The sequence below is a fragment of the Giraffa tippelskirchi genome, chromosome 2 (assembly GCF_054371585.1).
Source record: "Giraffa tippelskirchi isolate mGirTip1 chromosome 2, T2T-mGirTip1v1.2.pri, whole genome shotgun sequence".
NCBI lineage: Eukaryota > Metazoa > Chordata > Mammalia > Artiodactyla > Giraffidae > Giraffa > Giraffa tippelskirchi.
In genome coordinates, this window is record NC_137276.1 from 29,963,642 (window position 1) to 29,981,294 (window position 17,653).

Sequence of the window (17,653 nt, forward strand, 5' to 3'; positions counted from 1 at the left end):
ACCCCCTCTGGACCATCTTAAGCCTACCGGATTCCAAACTTAGTTTTCTGACAGCTTGAGGCTCCCAGATTGCATTTGGTTTTACCACCATGTGGTTTCATACAAAGAGAAGTCTTTGGACAAAGGGAAGTCCCCTGATCTAGCGGCTAAGACTCCATGCTCCCAGTGCAGGGGATCCAGGTTTGATCCCTGGTCAGGGAACTAGATCCGCATGCTGCAACTAAGAGTTAGCATGCTGCAACAAAAAACTAAGACTTGGTGTGGCCATTTTTTTTTTTAATTGAGAGAGAGAAGTCTTTTTTCTCCTTTTGTGTCATATTTCCCTAATGCTTTATAAATACCCTAAGAGTGCTGGAAATATATGGAGGAAACTGAATGGAGAAAAGGGCTTAGAAACGTTCCAGGAGCAGAGCTAATCATCATAGTCTCACTAAACACTCTCAAAACCTTGTCTCCCTGTTAGGTGTATGAGATTGGTATGATTATCCTCAGTTTATAGTCAGAAAAATAGGGGTTCATAGAACTTGTGACTTTACTAAATCATGCTGTTGGTCTCCAGAGACCAAACCAATCTCTCTAAGTGAAGGTTCATCAGCAGAAGTTGGAAATGAGATAGGACAGACCAGTCATTCTGGAATCTAAGGTTTTAAACCAGGGCTAGAAGGAAACAGCAACCCACTCCAGTATTCTTGCCTGGAAAATCCCACTGACAGAGGAGCCTGGTGGGCTACAGTCTATGGGGTCACAAAGAGTCTGACACGACTGAGTGCCTGAGTACACTCAGCTGGCAGTGAGAGATCCTACCCACCTGGAGCATGGAGGAGATCAGCATGGGAAGCATGCTCATGGGGAAGCGCAGGATGTTGAAGAGGGTGATGGAGGTAAAGGCCTTTTGTGCATCCAGAACATTACTGCTATCCACCAGGACGTAAACAGAAAATGTGATCACAGACACCTGGAAAAGAAGAGCCATCAGTGATCTACTCTCAAAAGAGATCAAGCAGCCTCATTCTAAGTACTGTATCAGAGTTGAAGGAGTCTTAGGGATTATCTCAACCTTTCCATGTTACAGAGAAATCTGAGCCCAGAAGAGGAGGAAATATCTTGCTTGAGGTCACAAAGTCAACTAATGGCATTGCTAGGACCAGAGCTTGAGAATCCTGGCTCCTATGATCAGCGTTCCTTCTCCTACAGATGAGAAGCCTTCCCATGCAGACCATGCCTAGATACCACATTCATGTTGAATCCCCTGTAGTTACTCCAGGCAGCCAGGTAATCAAATTGTCTGTTCATAAGGGGCCATGAGGTAGGAAGGACAGCACGATGACTTAAGGAGTAGGTCAGAGTTCCTTGGATTTCAGGGTCAGGCCTAGAGGTGCTAGGCACCTCTCATCTATCTAAACAGACCTTTCTCTCCAGGAAGCTGACCCTGCCCACTGACTCCTGTCACTCACCAGCACCGGAGTCAAGTATAAGAGAAACATTATTGCAGACTGTAACTGCCCAAATCTCAGCAGGTTCTTGAGCTCTTTCTTTCGAAGGTTGTGGACTTGGTTTTGGAATGAAGGTTCCCAGGCAAAATATTTCAGGATCTAATAATAGAGAAGAGCACAGCTTACACTGTTGCCCCAGTAGGATATCAGGTGCAACCCACCCACACAGGTTTTAGGAAACACTCCCCCAAACTGAGGAGGTACAAATTCAGCTTATAAAGGGTGATTACAGAACGGTAACTGACTCAATGGACATGAATTTGAGCAAACTCCAGGAGATAGTGAAGGACAAGGAAGTCTGGTGTGTTGCAGTTCACGGGATCACAAAGAGTCAGACATGACCTAGTGACTGAACAACAACAACAGAAAGGCAGCTTGCATTTGTTGACAACTTACAAGGTACACAACATTTTATGTACTCTATCTTACTTAATCCTAAGTGTGACAAATTGCCTGGCACTAAAGTGGGTTGCCCAGGACTCGGGGCTTTCAGTGCTAAACCCAGGAAGTTCTGGGCAAACCAGGAAGAAGTAGCTGCTTACTGTTTCAGAATTATTGTATCCATTTTAACAATAAGGAAACAGGTTGAGAGTGACTAAGTAACTTGCCCAAAGTTACCATCTAGTGAGTGGTAAGAGCTAAGACTCAAAATCAGGTCTATCTTCTCATTTTGCCACACTGGCAAGAAGGCATATCAGAGCTTTGTGTGCACAAATATCAGATGTTCAAGGGGCCTCTTTTCATTTTCAAGAGGTTTAGGGTAATATTACACCCCATTAATTCAGCCAAACTCCGCTCAATGTTATGTGGTAGCCTGCATGGAAGGGAGGTTTGGAGAACAGATACATGTATATATATGTCTGAGTCCCTTTGCTGTTCACCTGAAACTATCACAACATTGTGATAAGCTATACCCTAATACAAAATAAAAAGTTAAAGTCCGTGAATTCAAAAAATGCCTATATTAAAAAAGAATTTGATGAAATGTATTATTTTGAAAGCTAGTAAATAGAGGACAGAAGTGTGTATTTATCCTACATGTCCTTTATTTTAGAGTAACCAACTTGTTGATTAAAGATCATTCTTCATTACAGAATTCACGCTGAGCAATGCCAAAGGAAAAAAGGAATTAAAATATCACCCTTTGGCAATGAAATAATAGAACAAGGCAGTGGTCAACAGCGGCTGCTAAAACCTTTATGACAGTGGTTTTTAACCTTGGCTGCATGTTGGAATCACTTAGGAAGCTTTTAAAATATACACATGTCTGGGTCTCACCCCTCCCCCACACCAAGAGTTCAATTTAGATGGTTTGAAGTAAGGCCCAAACCTCAGTGGGTTTTACAAATCTCCTAGGAGATTGAAATGTGCTGCCAGGGCTACAGATCACTGCTCTTGGTGAAAGAACAATAAGGGGTGAATCAGGCTGACAATGCCTGGACCCCATAAACACTCACCATCACTAAACTTGGAAGCACATAGCACTATCCAACCCCTTGCCCTCCAACCCCATCCCAAACAAAAACAAAAACCAAATAAACCTAAATCTACTTGTTTCTATATTTAACCACCGATTTACAAGTAAGCATAGGAAAGAAGACAAACTCTTCTATCAAATGACCAGGAAGGGGGCAGGCAAGGGGCTATTGTAGAGTAAAAGCACTATTGACTGAACGCAACATATGGACAGTTTTTGGATCCTTATTCAAACTAACCAACAGTAAAAAATAAAATAAAAAAAGACTTGTATGAGGCAATTGGGGAAATTTAATGGTATCAAAGAAGGATTTGTTTTTAGGTATGCTATTGGTATTGTGATTACGTTAAAGTCATTCTTTTAGAAACCCATACAAAGTGTTTACCAGTGAAATGGCAAAATATCTGAGATTTGCTTTTGAATAATCTAGCAGGGCATGAAGTGGGGAGTGGGGATGTAGATGAAACAGGTTAGGTCCTGCTGATAATTGCTGGAGCTGGGTGGTAAGGCCATGCGGGTTCATTATAGCATTCTCTCTACTTTTGTCCACATCGGACAACCTTTATAGTAAAACATAAGAACAAGATAAACTATTAAACATACGTAAATAGAAATCATGATCAAAAGAAGGCCTGAGAGGAGTAGCAGAAGAAACAGGAGATTTGTGGCTGGATGGATCAGGAGTCGTGGGACACACCCCAGGCTCAGAAGCAGGAGTCCACAAGCTCAAGCAGGTTGTTAAGGCCAAGAGGCTACTGTGGCTGTCACCATGCCCAGAGAGCCACCCACGCTCAGCTTCTCACCTTGATCCCACTGAGAATCTCATTCATGATCTTTAAACGGCTATCTTTATTCTTCATATTTTTAACCTGCCAGGAAAGAATAACAGACAGAACAAGCATCCATGTGAGTGGGTCCAGGTTTGCTTCAGATGCTAAATCTCAGTGGCACTTGAGGCTGTTGCTCGGTGAGAACTTGAGGTGCCCAGTGATCGGCTGTGTCTCTCCCACTCTCCTCCTTGCTCTCCCTGCTCCTGCCACACTCACCAACCTTCTGAGCCTGAACAGTGGTGGCCCGACTGTGCCCTCCTCCCAGGTTTTACCCAAGTCTTCCTCCCTCACCCTCAGGTTCCAGAGTTCAGCTCAATGTCTCCTCCTCGGAGGCCTTTCCTGACTCCATGACCTAAAACCACTTCCTATGATCACATCACCCTGTTTAATTCCCTGCATAGTACTACTGACATTTCCCTTCTTTGTTTTTACTTATTCATGGCCTGAATCTCCACCCCAGGCAGAATGTAAGTTTCATGAGAGCAAGAGCCTTATCTAATTTGCTGCCATGTTCCCCCAGAAACAGGGTGTACAATAAGCATTTTTAAAATATTGAGTTGGCCAAAAGTTCATTGGGGTTTTTTCTGCATTAGGAAAAACCCAAATGAATTTTTGGCCAATATTTGTAACTCAGCGAATGCAAAACAAATGAATGACTAAGTCACATATACCATCGAGTTAACCCATCCAGAATATGATTTCTGGCAGAGATAAGGGCTGTCCATGGGGAGCTCTGCTACCTGGTGGGAATAAGGTTGATTGCCAGGATTTAGGCATAAAGTCTGGGTTGTTCTTGTGACGGCTCTGTGTGGCCGGTTTATAATGCTATGATAGAGAAACAGGGTCATAATTACTTTTTAAGAACAGCCCAGCATAGCAGGGTGTAAAAGTTATATGGAGGGTCCCTGGGCAGCTCTTCTCTCTCCAATTAGGGACATGAATGAAGACAGGAAATATAAACCCTAAAAGTGGTCAGAAGATGGAAAGGGAAGGTAAAGCCAAGTTCGTGTGGGACAGTGGCAAGTCTCCTATGAGCCTTGCCTTGCCTGAACTCCAATCACCAGCCAGAATAAAGTAAGAAAACTTTAGACTTTGAAGAACATGTACATGTCCCCAGTGACTGTTTCTTTACCTGAATAGCCCTATTCCTGGTGGCGAGTATTCCATTAATTGGGATTAGGATCACCATCACCCCAACACCTGCTAAGACTGAGGGTCCCAGCTCTGCCCACAGGAAGTAGATGGCCAAGGTAATCTGTAGGACATTTGACCACAGCAGGTGGATGAAGTTGGTCACATCCATGAGCTTCTGGGCGTCCACAGACATCAGGTTCACTGTTTCTCCAATGGTGTACTGCTTCCTGGCCCGGTTGGATAGAGTCAGCGCCTGAAAATAAAGATTGGAATTGAGACGCATGGACAAGGCCAAGGAGACTGGGAAGTGAAAGGGGATTCAGGAAGGAAGTGAAAGACAGTAGAAGGATGGGCTCCATATGGACATAACTTCCAAGGGGCTGTGATCTTCTGGCTGCTAAGTCTTACAGTGTTCTTTCATTCTTGACCAGTCTTTCCTGCTATTTCTACCTTCCCCAACACCCCCTCCCCTACACACACTTGTCTTACCCAGAAAACTCCTATTTATCCCTTAGTGTCAGCTTAGGTGGAACTGCTGAGAAGCCTTCCCTGACTCCCAAGTTTGGGTTAGATACTTCTGTGTATTCCCCAATGCTTATCTCTGCCGTTACATTCATCACACGGAATTCTAATTGTGTTTTCCTATTTCTCCACCAGTAGAAAACCCTAAGGACAAGGGCTACCTCTGTCCAATTCACTACTGAATCACCTGTACACGGTGGGGAAATCAAATACTGAAGGATGGAAGGAACAGAAGAATGAAGGGAGGAAGCCTGTATTGACTCTGGCCTTGCAGACTTTAATGGTGCAATATTATCTGGAGCCATACTGTGAGGAGGTTGCAGCCATTCTCAAGAAGGACAGAGACCTTAGAATCGAGAAGAAAACTCTGGGGCTCACATACCAGAAGCAAAATAACTTGTTTATTGTCAGGAAATTTGAGGGCACTATTTAAATGCCTGACTCTTGTATCATGAGCCATCATTTCAGAGGGATGAGAAGGCTGAGACCCACAGTCGGTGACTTATAGCAGTGTCTTGTACAAATGCTCCCAGACAAGAGACTGGGGGCTGAGGGGGTAGCTGCATGAAACCAACTGGCACTATGCTCACCAAGCAACCCTTTGGTGTGGCCCACATCTTCCTGAAGGAAGGAAAGCCTAATTCCCACAAGGCAGTGCATGGGCTATGAGTGGCCCTAGATACCACCTTCAGTCTCCTCCTAAAACCTCTACTGTCATCTTAACCCATCAGTGTAGTCTTTAGAATACATCAGGATGCTTTGTTGTATAGTAAAAAGCAGGAAATTTCCCAAAATGTTAGGCCACCAACGTTCTAGAGAAATCAGTCCACTGTTATGCCTCCCTTCTGGTACTGAAAAGTAAAAGAAAAAAGTATTATCTAACTACCCTTCAAGGTAATTGCTATACTTTCATTTTCTCAATAAATCTCAATAGAGTGAAAAAGTCAAGAATATAGTCCCAGTAGCCCTTCTGGAGTCAGGGCCTGTCTATGTGATTCTAGCCATTAAAATGATCCAAGCCCTACTTCTCTCTAAAACGGGGATGATGCAGTTACTTCACAGAGCTATGAATTGGTAATGGATGTAAAATATGTTTCATAACATTTCATAAATGAAGTATAATCTAAACATAAAATTAGTCAATTTTAAATTCTATTTTAGGAGCAATATTTACTTGAATGGGGTCTCATTAAAGGCTCTATTTTACACATTTTGTATGAATTGTGACAATTGCAAAACCTAGAATATATTAAGAATCAAAGAGGCAGGAATGAATTGCCACAATTATAAAAGTGTACATTCATAGATATATCTGAGACAGCCTGGGTAGTAACCTCATATCCTGCAAACCAACAGAAACACAGTTACTCCAGAAGGAATAAAGGGATTAAAAATTTTGTAGAAGACAAATTCCAGTGTGAGGCTATCTAGGGGTTCAAAGAACTTGACCAGACTTCTGATCTAAAGGACATCTGGATCACCTCTCTGGGTCTCTTGTCCGGTCAGCATCTACTCAGGAAAGACAAAAGTCATCTTGGAGTTTTAAGAAAGGAAGGCAAAGGAAAAAACCAGGAACTTTAACAGAGAAATCACTATGATGGAACACTTCAGTGGTGGATGAAAAAAGGAAGAAGAGGCAACTGTTTGATGTTCTGACTTATCAAAAGTATCATCTCCTTCTGATGAATTTTCTCCTCAGGCTTAGAGTCACTACTCTATTTTCATTTCTTTTTTAAACTGAAGTTTACTTGACTATTTTCAATTATTAAGGGAACTTAAGGGACTAGATCTGGTAGACAGAGTGCCTGAAGAACTATGGACAGAGGTTTGTACCATTGTATAGGAGGTGGTGAACTGAAACCATCCCCAAGAAAGAAATGCAAGAAGGCAAAGTGGCTGTCTGAGGAGGCCTTACAAATAGCTGAGAAAAGAAGAAAAGCAAAAGGCAAAGGAGAAAGGGAAAGATATACCCAACTGAATGCAGAGTTCCAGAGAATAGCAAGGAGAGATAAGAAAGGCTTCTTAAGTGAACAATGTAAAGAAACAGAGGAAAACAATAGAATGGGAAAGACAAAAAGTCTCTTTAAGAAAATTAGTTATGCCAAGGGAACATTTCATGCAAAGATGGGCACAATAAAGGACAGAAATGGCAAGGACCTAATAGAAGCAGAAGAGATTAAAAAGAGGTGGCAAGACTACACAGAAGAACTGTACAAAAAAGGTCTTAATGAACTGGATAACCATGATGGTGTGGTCATTCACCTAGAGCCAGACATCCTGTAATATGAAGTCAAGTGAACCTTAAGAAGCATTAGGTAGTGGAGGTGATGGAATTCCAGCTGAACTATTTCAAATCCTAAAATATGATGCTGTGAAAGTGCTGCAGTCAGTTCAGTTCAGTTCAGTCACTCAGTCGTGTCCGACTCTTTGCAACCCATGAACCGCAGCTCGCCAGGCCTCCCTGGCGAGGGAGTTGGTGTCCATCACCAACTCCCAGAGTTTACCCAAACTCATGTCCATTGAGTCGGTGATGCCATCTAACCATCTCATCTTCTGTCATCCCCTTCTTCTCCTGCCATCAATCCTTCCCAACATCAGAGTCTTTTCAAATGAGTCAGCTCTTGGTATCAGGTGGCCAAAATATTGGAGTTTCAGCTTCAACATCAGTCCTTCCAATGAACACCCAGGACTGATCTCTTTTAGGATGGACTGGTTGGATCTCCTTGAGTCCAAGGGACTCTCAAGAGTCTTCTCCAACACCACAGTTCAAAAGCATCAATTCTTCAGCGCTCAGCTTTCTTCACAGTCCAACTCTCACATCCATACATGACTACTGGAAAAACCATAGCCTTGACTAGATGGACCTTTGTTGGTAAAGTAATGTCTCTGCTTTTTAATATGCTGTCTAGATTGGTCATAATTTTCCTTCCAAGGAGTAAGTGTCTTTTAATTTCATGGCTGTAGTCACCATCTGCAGTGATTTTGGAGCCCAGAAAAATAAAGTCAGCTACTGTTTCCACTGTTTCCCCATCTATTTGCCATGAAGTGATGGGACCGGCTGCCATGATCTTAGTTTTCTGAATGTTGAGCTTTAAGCCAACTTTTTCACTCTCCTCTTTCACTTTCATCAAAAGGCTCTTTAGTTCTTATTCATTATGCCAGCAAATTTGGAAAACTCAGCAGTGGCCACAAGACTGGAAAAGGTCAGTTTTCAAAATCCCGAAGAAGGGTAATGCCAAAATGTTTAAACTACAGCACAATTGCACTCATCTCGTATGCTAGCAAGGTAATGCTCAATATCTTCAAGCTAGGCATCAACAATATGTGAACTGGGAAATTTCAGATGTACAAGCTATAGGAACCAGAGATCAAATTGCCAACATCCATTGGATTATCAAAAAAGCAAAGGAATTAAAAAAAAAAAAAATCTACTTTTGCTTCATTGACTACACTAAAAAGCCTTTGACTGTGTGGATCACAGCAAACTGTGGGAAATTCTTAAAGAGGTGGGAATATCAGACCACCTTACCTGCCTCCTGCAAATCCTGTATGCAGATCAAGAAGCAACAGTTAGAACTGGACATGGAACAATGGACTGGTTCCAAATTGGGAAAGAAGTACATCAAGGTTGTATATTGTTACCCTGCTAATCTAACTTCTATGCGGAGTACATCATGTGAAATGCTGGGCTGGATGAAGCACAAGCTGGAATCTAAATTGCTGGGAGAAATACCAACAACCTCAGATATGCAGATGACTACACTAATGGCCAAAAGCGAAGAGGAACTAAAGAACCTCTTGGTGAAGGTGAAAAAGGAGTGAAAAAATGGGCTTAAAACTCAACATTCAAAAAACAAAAATCATGGCATCTAGTCCCATCACTTCATGGCAAATAGATGGCGAAAAAGTGGAAACAGTGATAGATTTCATTTTCTTGGGCCCCCAAATCACTGCAGATGGTGACTGCAGTCACAAAATTAAAAATACTTGCTCCTTGGAAGAAAAGCTATGAGAAACCTAGATAGCATATTAAAAAGCAGAGACATTACTTTACCAACAAAGGTCCATCTAGTCAAAGCTATGGTTTTTCCAGTAGTCATGTACGGATGTGACAGTTGGACTATAAAGAAAGCTGAGCACCGAAGAATTAATGGTTTTGAACTGTGGTGCTGGAGAAGACTCTTGAGAGTCCCTTGGACTGCAAGGAGATCCAACCAGTCCATCCTAAAGGAAATCAACCGTGAATATTCAATGGAAGGACTGATGCTGAAGTTGAAACTCCAATACTTTGGCTATCTGATGTGAAGAACCGACGCAGTGGTGAAGACCCTGATGCTTGGAAAGATTGAGGGCAAGAGGAGAAGGGGGCAACAGAGGATGAGATGGTTGGATGCCATCATCAACTCAATGGACATGAGTTTGAGCAAACTCTGGGAGATGGTGAAGGATAGGGAAGCCTGGTATGCTGTTGTTCATGGAGTCGCATGACTTAGCAACTGAACAACAATACTTGGCTATTTTCAATTCTTAAGGGAAAAAATGAGACTTCACCTTGGTGTCTAGGACAGAGGGAAATAAAGTTTCTCTGAGAAAATTAAACACTAAAAGCAACATGTCAGGTTCTTCCCTGGCAGTCCAGTGGTTAAGACACCACACTCCCACTGAAAGGGCACAGGTTCGATCCCTGGTCAGGGAACTAAGATCCCACATGTCATGTGGCATGTGGAAAAATAGGAAAAATAATAATAATAAAGCAACAGGTCAGAGGGAAGATGGGCAAAATCATCTTAAGGAAATGGAAAAGCTCCCAAGTCTGCAGAATTTAATAATTGGAGTGAGGGTGTTGATATTTACAAATTCAAAAATGGAATCAGGCAGAGGAGTTGGTTGCCATTCAAGATTGAAAAAGAAATCACTAGACAAAAGGCAGTCCAGGGAGATGGAGCCCTGGTCCACAGAGCTTACTAGTCTATGGTAAAACTGTGATTTGAGATGGATACATCAGGTCTCATGAGACCAGTTTCATGTAGTACTTGGTTTAAATGTTGGTGCTTTTAAGAGTCTGCCCTTGGTCAGCTTCTTTTCTGACTTCACATTCTATCCTAAGGTGTTGTCAGCTTGTGGAGAGAAGAAGAAAGAGAGAGATGGTATGCCAGCCTTCAAGCCTGAAAGGCAGATCCTGGACAGAGAAGAGTTTGCCAGCTTTTCCCTTCAGTAGGGTACACTCCACCAGCACCACCCACCCCCCGCCACACACACACATTCTATGTCTGTATACACACTTTTTATTTTAATTTCCAAAGAAATGTCTAAAGAAGGCTGTATGTTTAGCCAAAATTCAGTGTTGAGGTCAGTGATTACTTCCATCAAGTTTTCCTCAATCGTGGAACAAAGGCTCATGTTTAACAAAGAGGATTTTCTTTGGTGATCCCTGACATACCCCACATACCTTTTTATATACAGAAGCCATGATGGTGGTCCGCACTTTCATGCCCAGCATGAAGCACAGCTGAAAGTAATACTGAAGGCAGACAGACTGGATGAGGGCCACGACAAAGAGGAGGATTGAATAGAGATATCCAGTCCACAGATATACTTCACGGTCATTTGCAAAGGCGATCAGCAACCTGCCAGAGCAAAACCAAGTAAGTGCTGACATCAAGCCTCCCAGGGCTCCTTACCCTCACTGTGCACAGCCAGCTACCCTGCTCTACCCTGGAGGTAAGTGAAGTGACTACAGTTGTTCAATGCTCTTGGAAGACTGAGCTCCATAGCCATGCCAACACTCTCGCCTTTGGAGATGAGCAGCAGGGGCTAAGGGTTGATGACCCCCAGCTGTCAGACGGGAGATTGTGTGCTCCACAGAACTGCCACTGCCGTGCTTCCTCTGAACCTCTCTCTCCCTACCCCCTAGTAGAAGGAGTTATGTGTGGCAAGTTGATTCATTCCTGGAAAGGAATTAGGACACATATCCAGCGTGAGTTAGAAGGGTTCCCTCTGGAGGATAGCGCATTCCATAGATCCTGGCAGACTGAAGTCATGTCGTGATTAACTGGAATCGCCCACTTAAGGCCTGACTGGGGAGCAATGAGGTTACAAAGACTGCGTACAAGCCTCTCCTGGGGTATGAGGCCCACCTCTTGGACACAGTTCAGCTCACAGCAATTCTGTTTAAGCAGTGCCCCTGCTTTAAGAAGTACTTGTTTAAGAAGTACTTGACTTCCTATGAGGAAAAGGACATGGGAAAGAGGGAGGCTAAAGGACATATTAGTTTAGACCTTGAAAAATGCCTTGTGCTTTTCATGAACACAATGCTGTAAGGTGGAAGAAAATTATGGGCATTTTAAAAATTAGGAACTTAATAATAGACTCCTGTCTGCATATACAATGAACAAAAAGCAGAGTGGCAGAGGAGGCCCTAAAGAGACAGCCCAGGGTCTGGGGACTCACTTCAGCAACTGAGGATTCAGAAACGTGAGGATGTCATACACCACCTTCAGCAGGAATGATTTCAGGAGGATGACGAAGAAAGTTTTGAAGAGCGCCTTCACCAGCCAGGACTTGGGAAAGTCTTTTGTGGTCTCAGACTTCTTTTTTTTCTTTTTAGTTTCTTCCTGGGGACAAAACCAAACAAGCAGTGCTTGCAGAGGTGCATGGTGTAAGACTTTGTCTTCACTGACCAGCTCCCGAGAGTTAGCCCCTGATCCCTGTGGCCATGATTGAACAGGTTTGAGTCTTCTCTTCACTGCCTGGTCCCATCCATCTTTTTAGCTGCTGTCACTGTTCCCCTCTCACCTCTTAACTGATGCTTAGAATCTATTTTGGATTAGGAAAACAGGCAACAAAGCGGATGAAAATAGCATGTAAAAACATAGAACAGACTCTGAGGGGGGCCTGTGGGGCATTGTGGGAGGGAAGGGCATGGACATGCTAACATATATATTAATATATATTTCAGATGCTTAGAAGACTTTCCGTTCTCTTCTTGCTTTAGGTTATTGTGGGATGTTATGGGTTGAATAGAATCCCCCTCAAAAGGAATGTTGAAGTGCTAAACCCTAGTGCCTTAGACTGTGCCCTTGTTTGGAAATAGGGGGGCCTTGCAGATGTAATCAAGTTAGGATGAGGTCATTAGAGTGCATCATGAGTCCTACACTAATATGATTGGTGTCCTTGTAAGAAGAGAGATAGACGGGGGGCAGGGGAAGAGGCCACATGATGACAGAAGCAGAGATTGGGGTAACACATCCAAAAGCCACAGAACACCAAGGACTGCTGGCCAAACCCAGAAGGTGGAAAAGGCAAAGAAGCTTTCTCCCATTTGGGTTTGAAGGGGGCGTGGTCCTCCTGATGATTTGATTTCAGACTCTTGATCTCTTGAGCTGTGAGACAATACATTTCTGTTGTTTTAAGCCATGCAGTTTGTGGTGCTTTGTCTCAGCAACCCCGGGAATCTAGGGTGTGGGGTGTCATCACCACTCACCCACTACTTCCTTTTCCTGTCCTGCCAGGCCCCCCAATTCCAGATTCTCAGGCTCAGTGGCATTCTCTTATAATGGCTGTCACTGAGGTCCCGTCTTATTGGTCTCTTTGCCTGAACAACTGCCTCAGCCTACCTCTTAGATTCCACTCCCCCCACCCCCACCTCAATCATTCATTCTCCTGGCAGTTGCCCAAGTGGACTTTTAAAAATGTAAATCTGATTGCACCACTCCTCTGCTCAAAACTTTCCCCTGGCTTTCCATCAGACTTAAAATCCAGACTCTTCACCATGGCCCATGAGGGTCTATACCACTTCATACCCTCCCACTTTCCTGCGCTCACCTCCTTGCACACTCAACCTCTCTCTCCATGTTCCTGCACTCTCTTTCTCCTCTCCAAACAAACCAACGGTGTTACCCTCTCAGCCTCACAACCCAGGCCTCTGTGAATGGAACAGGCTTCCTTCTGATGGGCTCTTCTCATCGCTTGGATCTCTGCCCAAATATCACCTCCTCTGAAGCTTCTTCTGTTACTCTAAGGAAGCACTTCACCCCAAATGCATGAATATGTTTTCTTAATAGAGCCTCCTGCTCTGAAAGGGTAACGTAAGTATTGGTTTATTAGTTATTTTCTAGCTCTCTAAAGATGAGGACTCCTTCAGGACCCTTTATATCCATGCCCAGAATGGTCTCCAACGCACAGTGCTACTCAATAAATATTTTCAAGTGAATAAAAAAATAAATTAGCGAACGCTAAATCCCACCAACATGCAAATTCTAGCAATGCTAAGGTATTGTTTTATTTTTCTGCTAAAAAGTCATTGAGAAAAATATCATATATACCCCAAAGGAGAGAACAGTACTACATTACACCCCCAAGCATCCATCACTAAGGTACTGTAATAGTATTGTGAATACTACTAATATAAAATGTACTGCAAAGTGTAAAGTGCTGTAAAAATGTAAGGACAGAATCACCATCACCAGGACACCAATGACATGCAGGATGTTTGAATAGACACTCATGGCAAAGTTACCAGGACAAGGACATCTTGGCTTTGACTCTGGTTCTTGTCCAAGCCGTTCAGGCTGGCTCCAGGGTTCCGCTTGGATTTCTTCTTCTGCCGTTTCTGGAATGCCCGCCTGGCCTTCTGTAGCTCTTCTGCCATGTACTTTTCAAACCTGCTAACTAGTGCCTTTGTTTTAGCTGCATCTTCAATATCCCAGACATCTTCGAGCGTCAGAGGTTTCCTGAAGCCTTTTAGAACAGTGCTGGAACAAGAGTGAGACATAGGCTGAGGCCCTGCAGAGGGAGGCCAGAGGTAGTCTCCTCTCTGCCTCTATCAAAACCATCCAGTTCAAGGATGGAGGGACACAAGAATAGGGCTTCTCCCTTACCCTGCTACCCCAGCTCCTAGCCCTGGGAACTTGAGAGAGGAGTGGGGAGAGCAGAAAACGGAGCCAGTAGGGGTGATGGAAGGTGGGAGAAAACAATAAGAGAAAGGGAAGGGATTCTACTGAATTAAGAGCCAAAAGAGCATCACCTACCCACATCCTGCTCCTTCCTCCCCAAATATTGGCTGCCTCTCTGCTGCCCTGGCATCCCTTGAGGGGCCTCCAAGAAGCCCTTAAGGAAATGAGCAGACCCAGAGGCTGCCTCTATAGTGTCTCTCTAGATCAGGGCTCCTCAACATGGGATTCAAGAACATAGACGGAAAACAAATTACATCTTTATTCCTATTCAGTTCTAACTGAAACGCAGCCTTTCCTAGTTCTAATACGAATGTAGTCAACCAACCACAGTTGTAAAACAGAGTACTTGTGCCTTTGTTACCAGGAGACACCACAGATGTTTTCATGGCTCACGTACACTCATCACGTACACTCATTACTGCTGTGAAACTAAAACCCAGCACTGGGTCGTGTTAGTTAATGCATTCACAAAGAGGCACAAGTGTTACTATACCACAGATTTGATTTTAAAAGACTCTTTAGGTAACTACATTTCAATATATTTGTTTTCCTTTACAATTTCACGTCTTTTATCGTACATGTTTAAAACATTATCTGAGAAGGGATTCATGGATGTTACCAGGCTGCCTAAGGGGTCCATGCAACTACAAAGGCCAAGGATGGCTGCTCTAGATCTCCTGGCAGCCCAGGACAGCTATTCATCCCCAAGTCTGTGCCACACTCCTTGCCCTGAAATTTCCCTTTTCCTGTCCTCCTGTTTCCTTTTCCTTCTGTCTTTTCTTTTTTTAGTGTGTGTGGAATTCCCTCACTCCAGGCTACCAAAAAAAAAAAAAGAAAGAAAGAAATTCCCTCCTTCCTCTCAGTTTCCCCATCTGCCCCGTGAAGGGAATGCAATAAACTGATCTGTATGTTTCAACATTCTCTGACTCTAAGTAGAGGAAAAATGGAGGCCATGGCAGGTACTTTTAAAACGAAGATTTGAGGGGTGAAGGATAGAGATAAGCCACACTCCAGGCATTTCCTACCTGTCATACCAACTAAAGGTGATACTACTCAAAAATGAAGCTGTGGTCAAAGGATTCTGCAAGACACACAAAAAAATCAGAAAGTAAATCAATTAGAAACAGGAATTCAATGGAACTCTAAAATCAGAAATTGATGTTTCTAAATAGATGCTGTGCTAGAAACTATATATGACACCGAAATGGCCAGTTCAATGTGTTTGTTTGGATATGCTAAGGTCACCAGTAGAATGATAACCAGACTTTTTGGCATAGATATATGAATTAACTGTCTATGCTGAAGCTTGATGGGTCAATATAAAAGTTAATGTTTCCAAATTCTAGTCACTTTGTGTCCTTATGTCACAAAATCATCTATATTACTGTATTCTGGGCTTGTGGGACCTTCATGAGACCTTGACATCTCAAAGTTACATTTGTCAAGATATCATCCAATTAAATAAAATCTGAGGTGGTCATATTTTGAGTCTCACTTTTGATGAGTCATCTTTTTCTGAAAATGCTGAAAGGATCAGGACCAGGATCTGGAATGCATAGAAGATGAAGTACACGCAGGAGTACGCCAGATTAGAACTGCTGTCCTATGGGGGAGAAAAACAAAGAAAATGAGCCTTTTATCTGAATTAAATCTAAACAGCCCCTGTGCATCAATGGTCGTGATTAAAGTTTATTATCAAATCCCCTAAATACAATCCTACCCCGGAACTCAATTTGCCTGATGTCATTTACTCCAACTTAGAAGCTGCCCAGGAGTACCTCCTCATGGCACCATCCCTCTCCTCCTTACCTTTAAGAGTGCCCGGATCAGAGTCTGAAGTTGGAAAGTGCCACAGAGTATTGAGAGAATCCAGAATAAGGACAGGTACCAAGAGTCCTTCTGCACACACCATCGCCTGCTGTGTTGGATCAGTAAAACCAGGGCCTAGAGAGAAATTTCCATCATGTTTTGAAAAATAGTGTCACCATCCAAGGACAAGAGGCAAGAGAGATGTCAGAGAACAGGGGGAGAAATGGAGGCTAAAGAGGGAGACTGTTGTAACTAATCTGATGCCAACTAGTACATTCCTCCCTGATACCACCCAGCTTTCTCTTTCAGGACCCAGGTGCTTTCCCTGGAATCCCCTTTCCCTATCCCATCTCTGATGCAAAGAACTGACTCATTTGAAAAGACCCTGATGCTGGGAAAGATTGAAGGCGGGAGGAGAAGGGGACAACAGTGGATGAGATGGTTGGATGGCATCACCGACTCAATGGACATGAGTCTGAGTAAACTCTGGGAGTTGGTGATGGACAGGCCTGGTGTGCTGCAGTCTGTGGGTCACAAAGAGTCGGACATGATGGAGCGACTGAACTGAACTGAATCCTGTCTCTATTCACCACACTTGGGTGGGGAGTCAGCCAAGTACACAGAGGGTCACCCTCTAAATGGAGTAACTTTGGGAGCCAGAAAAATCTTTCCAAAGACCAAGAAAATAATTTTAGGCACTACAGCAATCAGATGGGGGAGGTACATTCTGAATAGGTGCAGGGTATCTATGTCATGGTATTTTCTAATAATATTAGACTAAGCAATTAGCAACAACAACAAAAAAACTTTGCCTCACATTATTTCACTTAACAATAATGAATTAAATGTTGTTTTAAACAGAGGCATGAATTTGTTGCATGTGTGAATTTCCATGGTATAAATACAAGTACCATGGTGGATTTCAATCTCCAGCTTCATGTCACCAAACTTGGGGTTGGGAAGAGAGGCACAGTTAGCTCTGTGAGTCCGTTCCAGCACACTGCTGCCTAGACCTTTCTCTGTTTCATAACAACAAAACAAAGTCCCTACAGGGACCAGGCACACTGTGTTTCCAAGTGAAGTGAGGTTGAAAGATAGTACTGACCCTGGTCTAAAGTGACTGGCTCTTTCAGTCCTTGCTGACTTGCCCTGTGGGAATGTCAGCCCACAGTTGCCAGGCATACTGATTTTTCAAGATAGTTTAGGAATCTGAATAATTATGTTATATCTTCCTCTTTTAAAATGCTGATAATGGGAATTCCCTGGTGGTCCAGTGGTTAGGACTCAGCACTTTCACTGCTAGGGATCTAGGTTCCATCACTGGCTGGAGAACTAGAATCCCACAAGGCACATGGTGTGGCCAAATAAATAAATAAATAAAACAAAATGATGGTAGTAAATTTAAGTTTTCTCCAACACTGCACAGCTTTCCCT

At 43.2% G+C, this 17,653-nt stretch overlaps 1 protein-coding gene and 1 long non-coding RNA gene across 5 annotated transcripts in view; one reads left to right on the top strand and one right to left on the bottom strand.

Annotated features, from left to right (window-relative positions):
• The window catches only part of ABCC2 (ATP binding cassette subfamily C member 2), a 94,468-nt gene that overhangs the window by 34,812 nt on the left and 42,003 nt on the right, over nt 1–17,653 (bottom strand). For 2 of the 3 annotated variants that reach the window (XM_081548844.1, XM_081548849.1), the window contains exons 5-14: nt 16,220–16,354; nt 15,906–16,013; nt 15,436–15,491; nt 13,975–14,209; nt 11,907–12,070; nt 10,906–11,083; nt 4,933–5,187; nt 3,774–3,839; nt 1,455–1,592; nt 809–955 (exon numbers count right to left, since the gene is read on the bottom strand). In XM_081548844.1, the coding sequence (XP_081404970.1) occupies nt 809–955; nt 1,455–1,592; nt 3,774–3,839; nt 4,933–5,187; nt 10,906–11,083; nt 11,907–12,070; nt 13,975–14,209; nt 15,436–15,491; nt 15,906–16,013; nt 16,220–16,354 (1,482 nt within the window). The remainder of the gene's footprint in view (nt 1–808; nt 956–1,454; nt 1,593–3,773; nt 3,840–4,932; nt 5,188–10,905; nt 11,084–11,906; nt 12,071–13,974; nt 14,210–15,435; nt 15,492–15,905; nt 16,014–16,219; nt 16,355–17,653) is intronic. The other variant, XM_081548855.1, reaches the window with a different exon arrangement.
• Nucleotides 811–6,404, top strand: LOC145529132 (uncharacterized). 2 transcript variants are annotated; one of them, XR_014070955.1, is made up of 2 exons: nt 811–1,892; nt 5,592–6,404. It is a non-coding gene; the product is annotated as an uncharacterized LOC145529132 (long non-coding RNA). The 2 variants fall into 2 exon arrangements; XR_014070953.1 differs by having other exon boundaries at nt 811–1,272.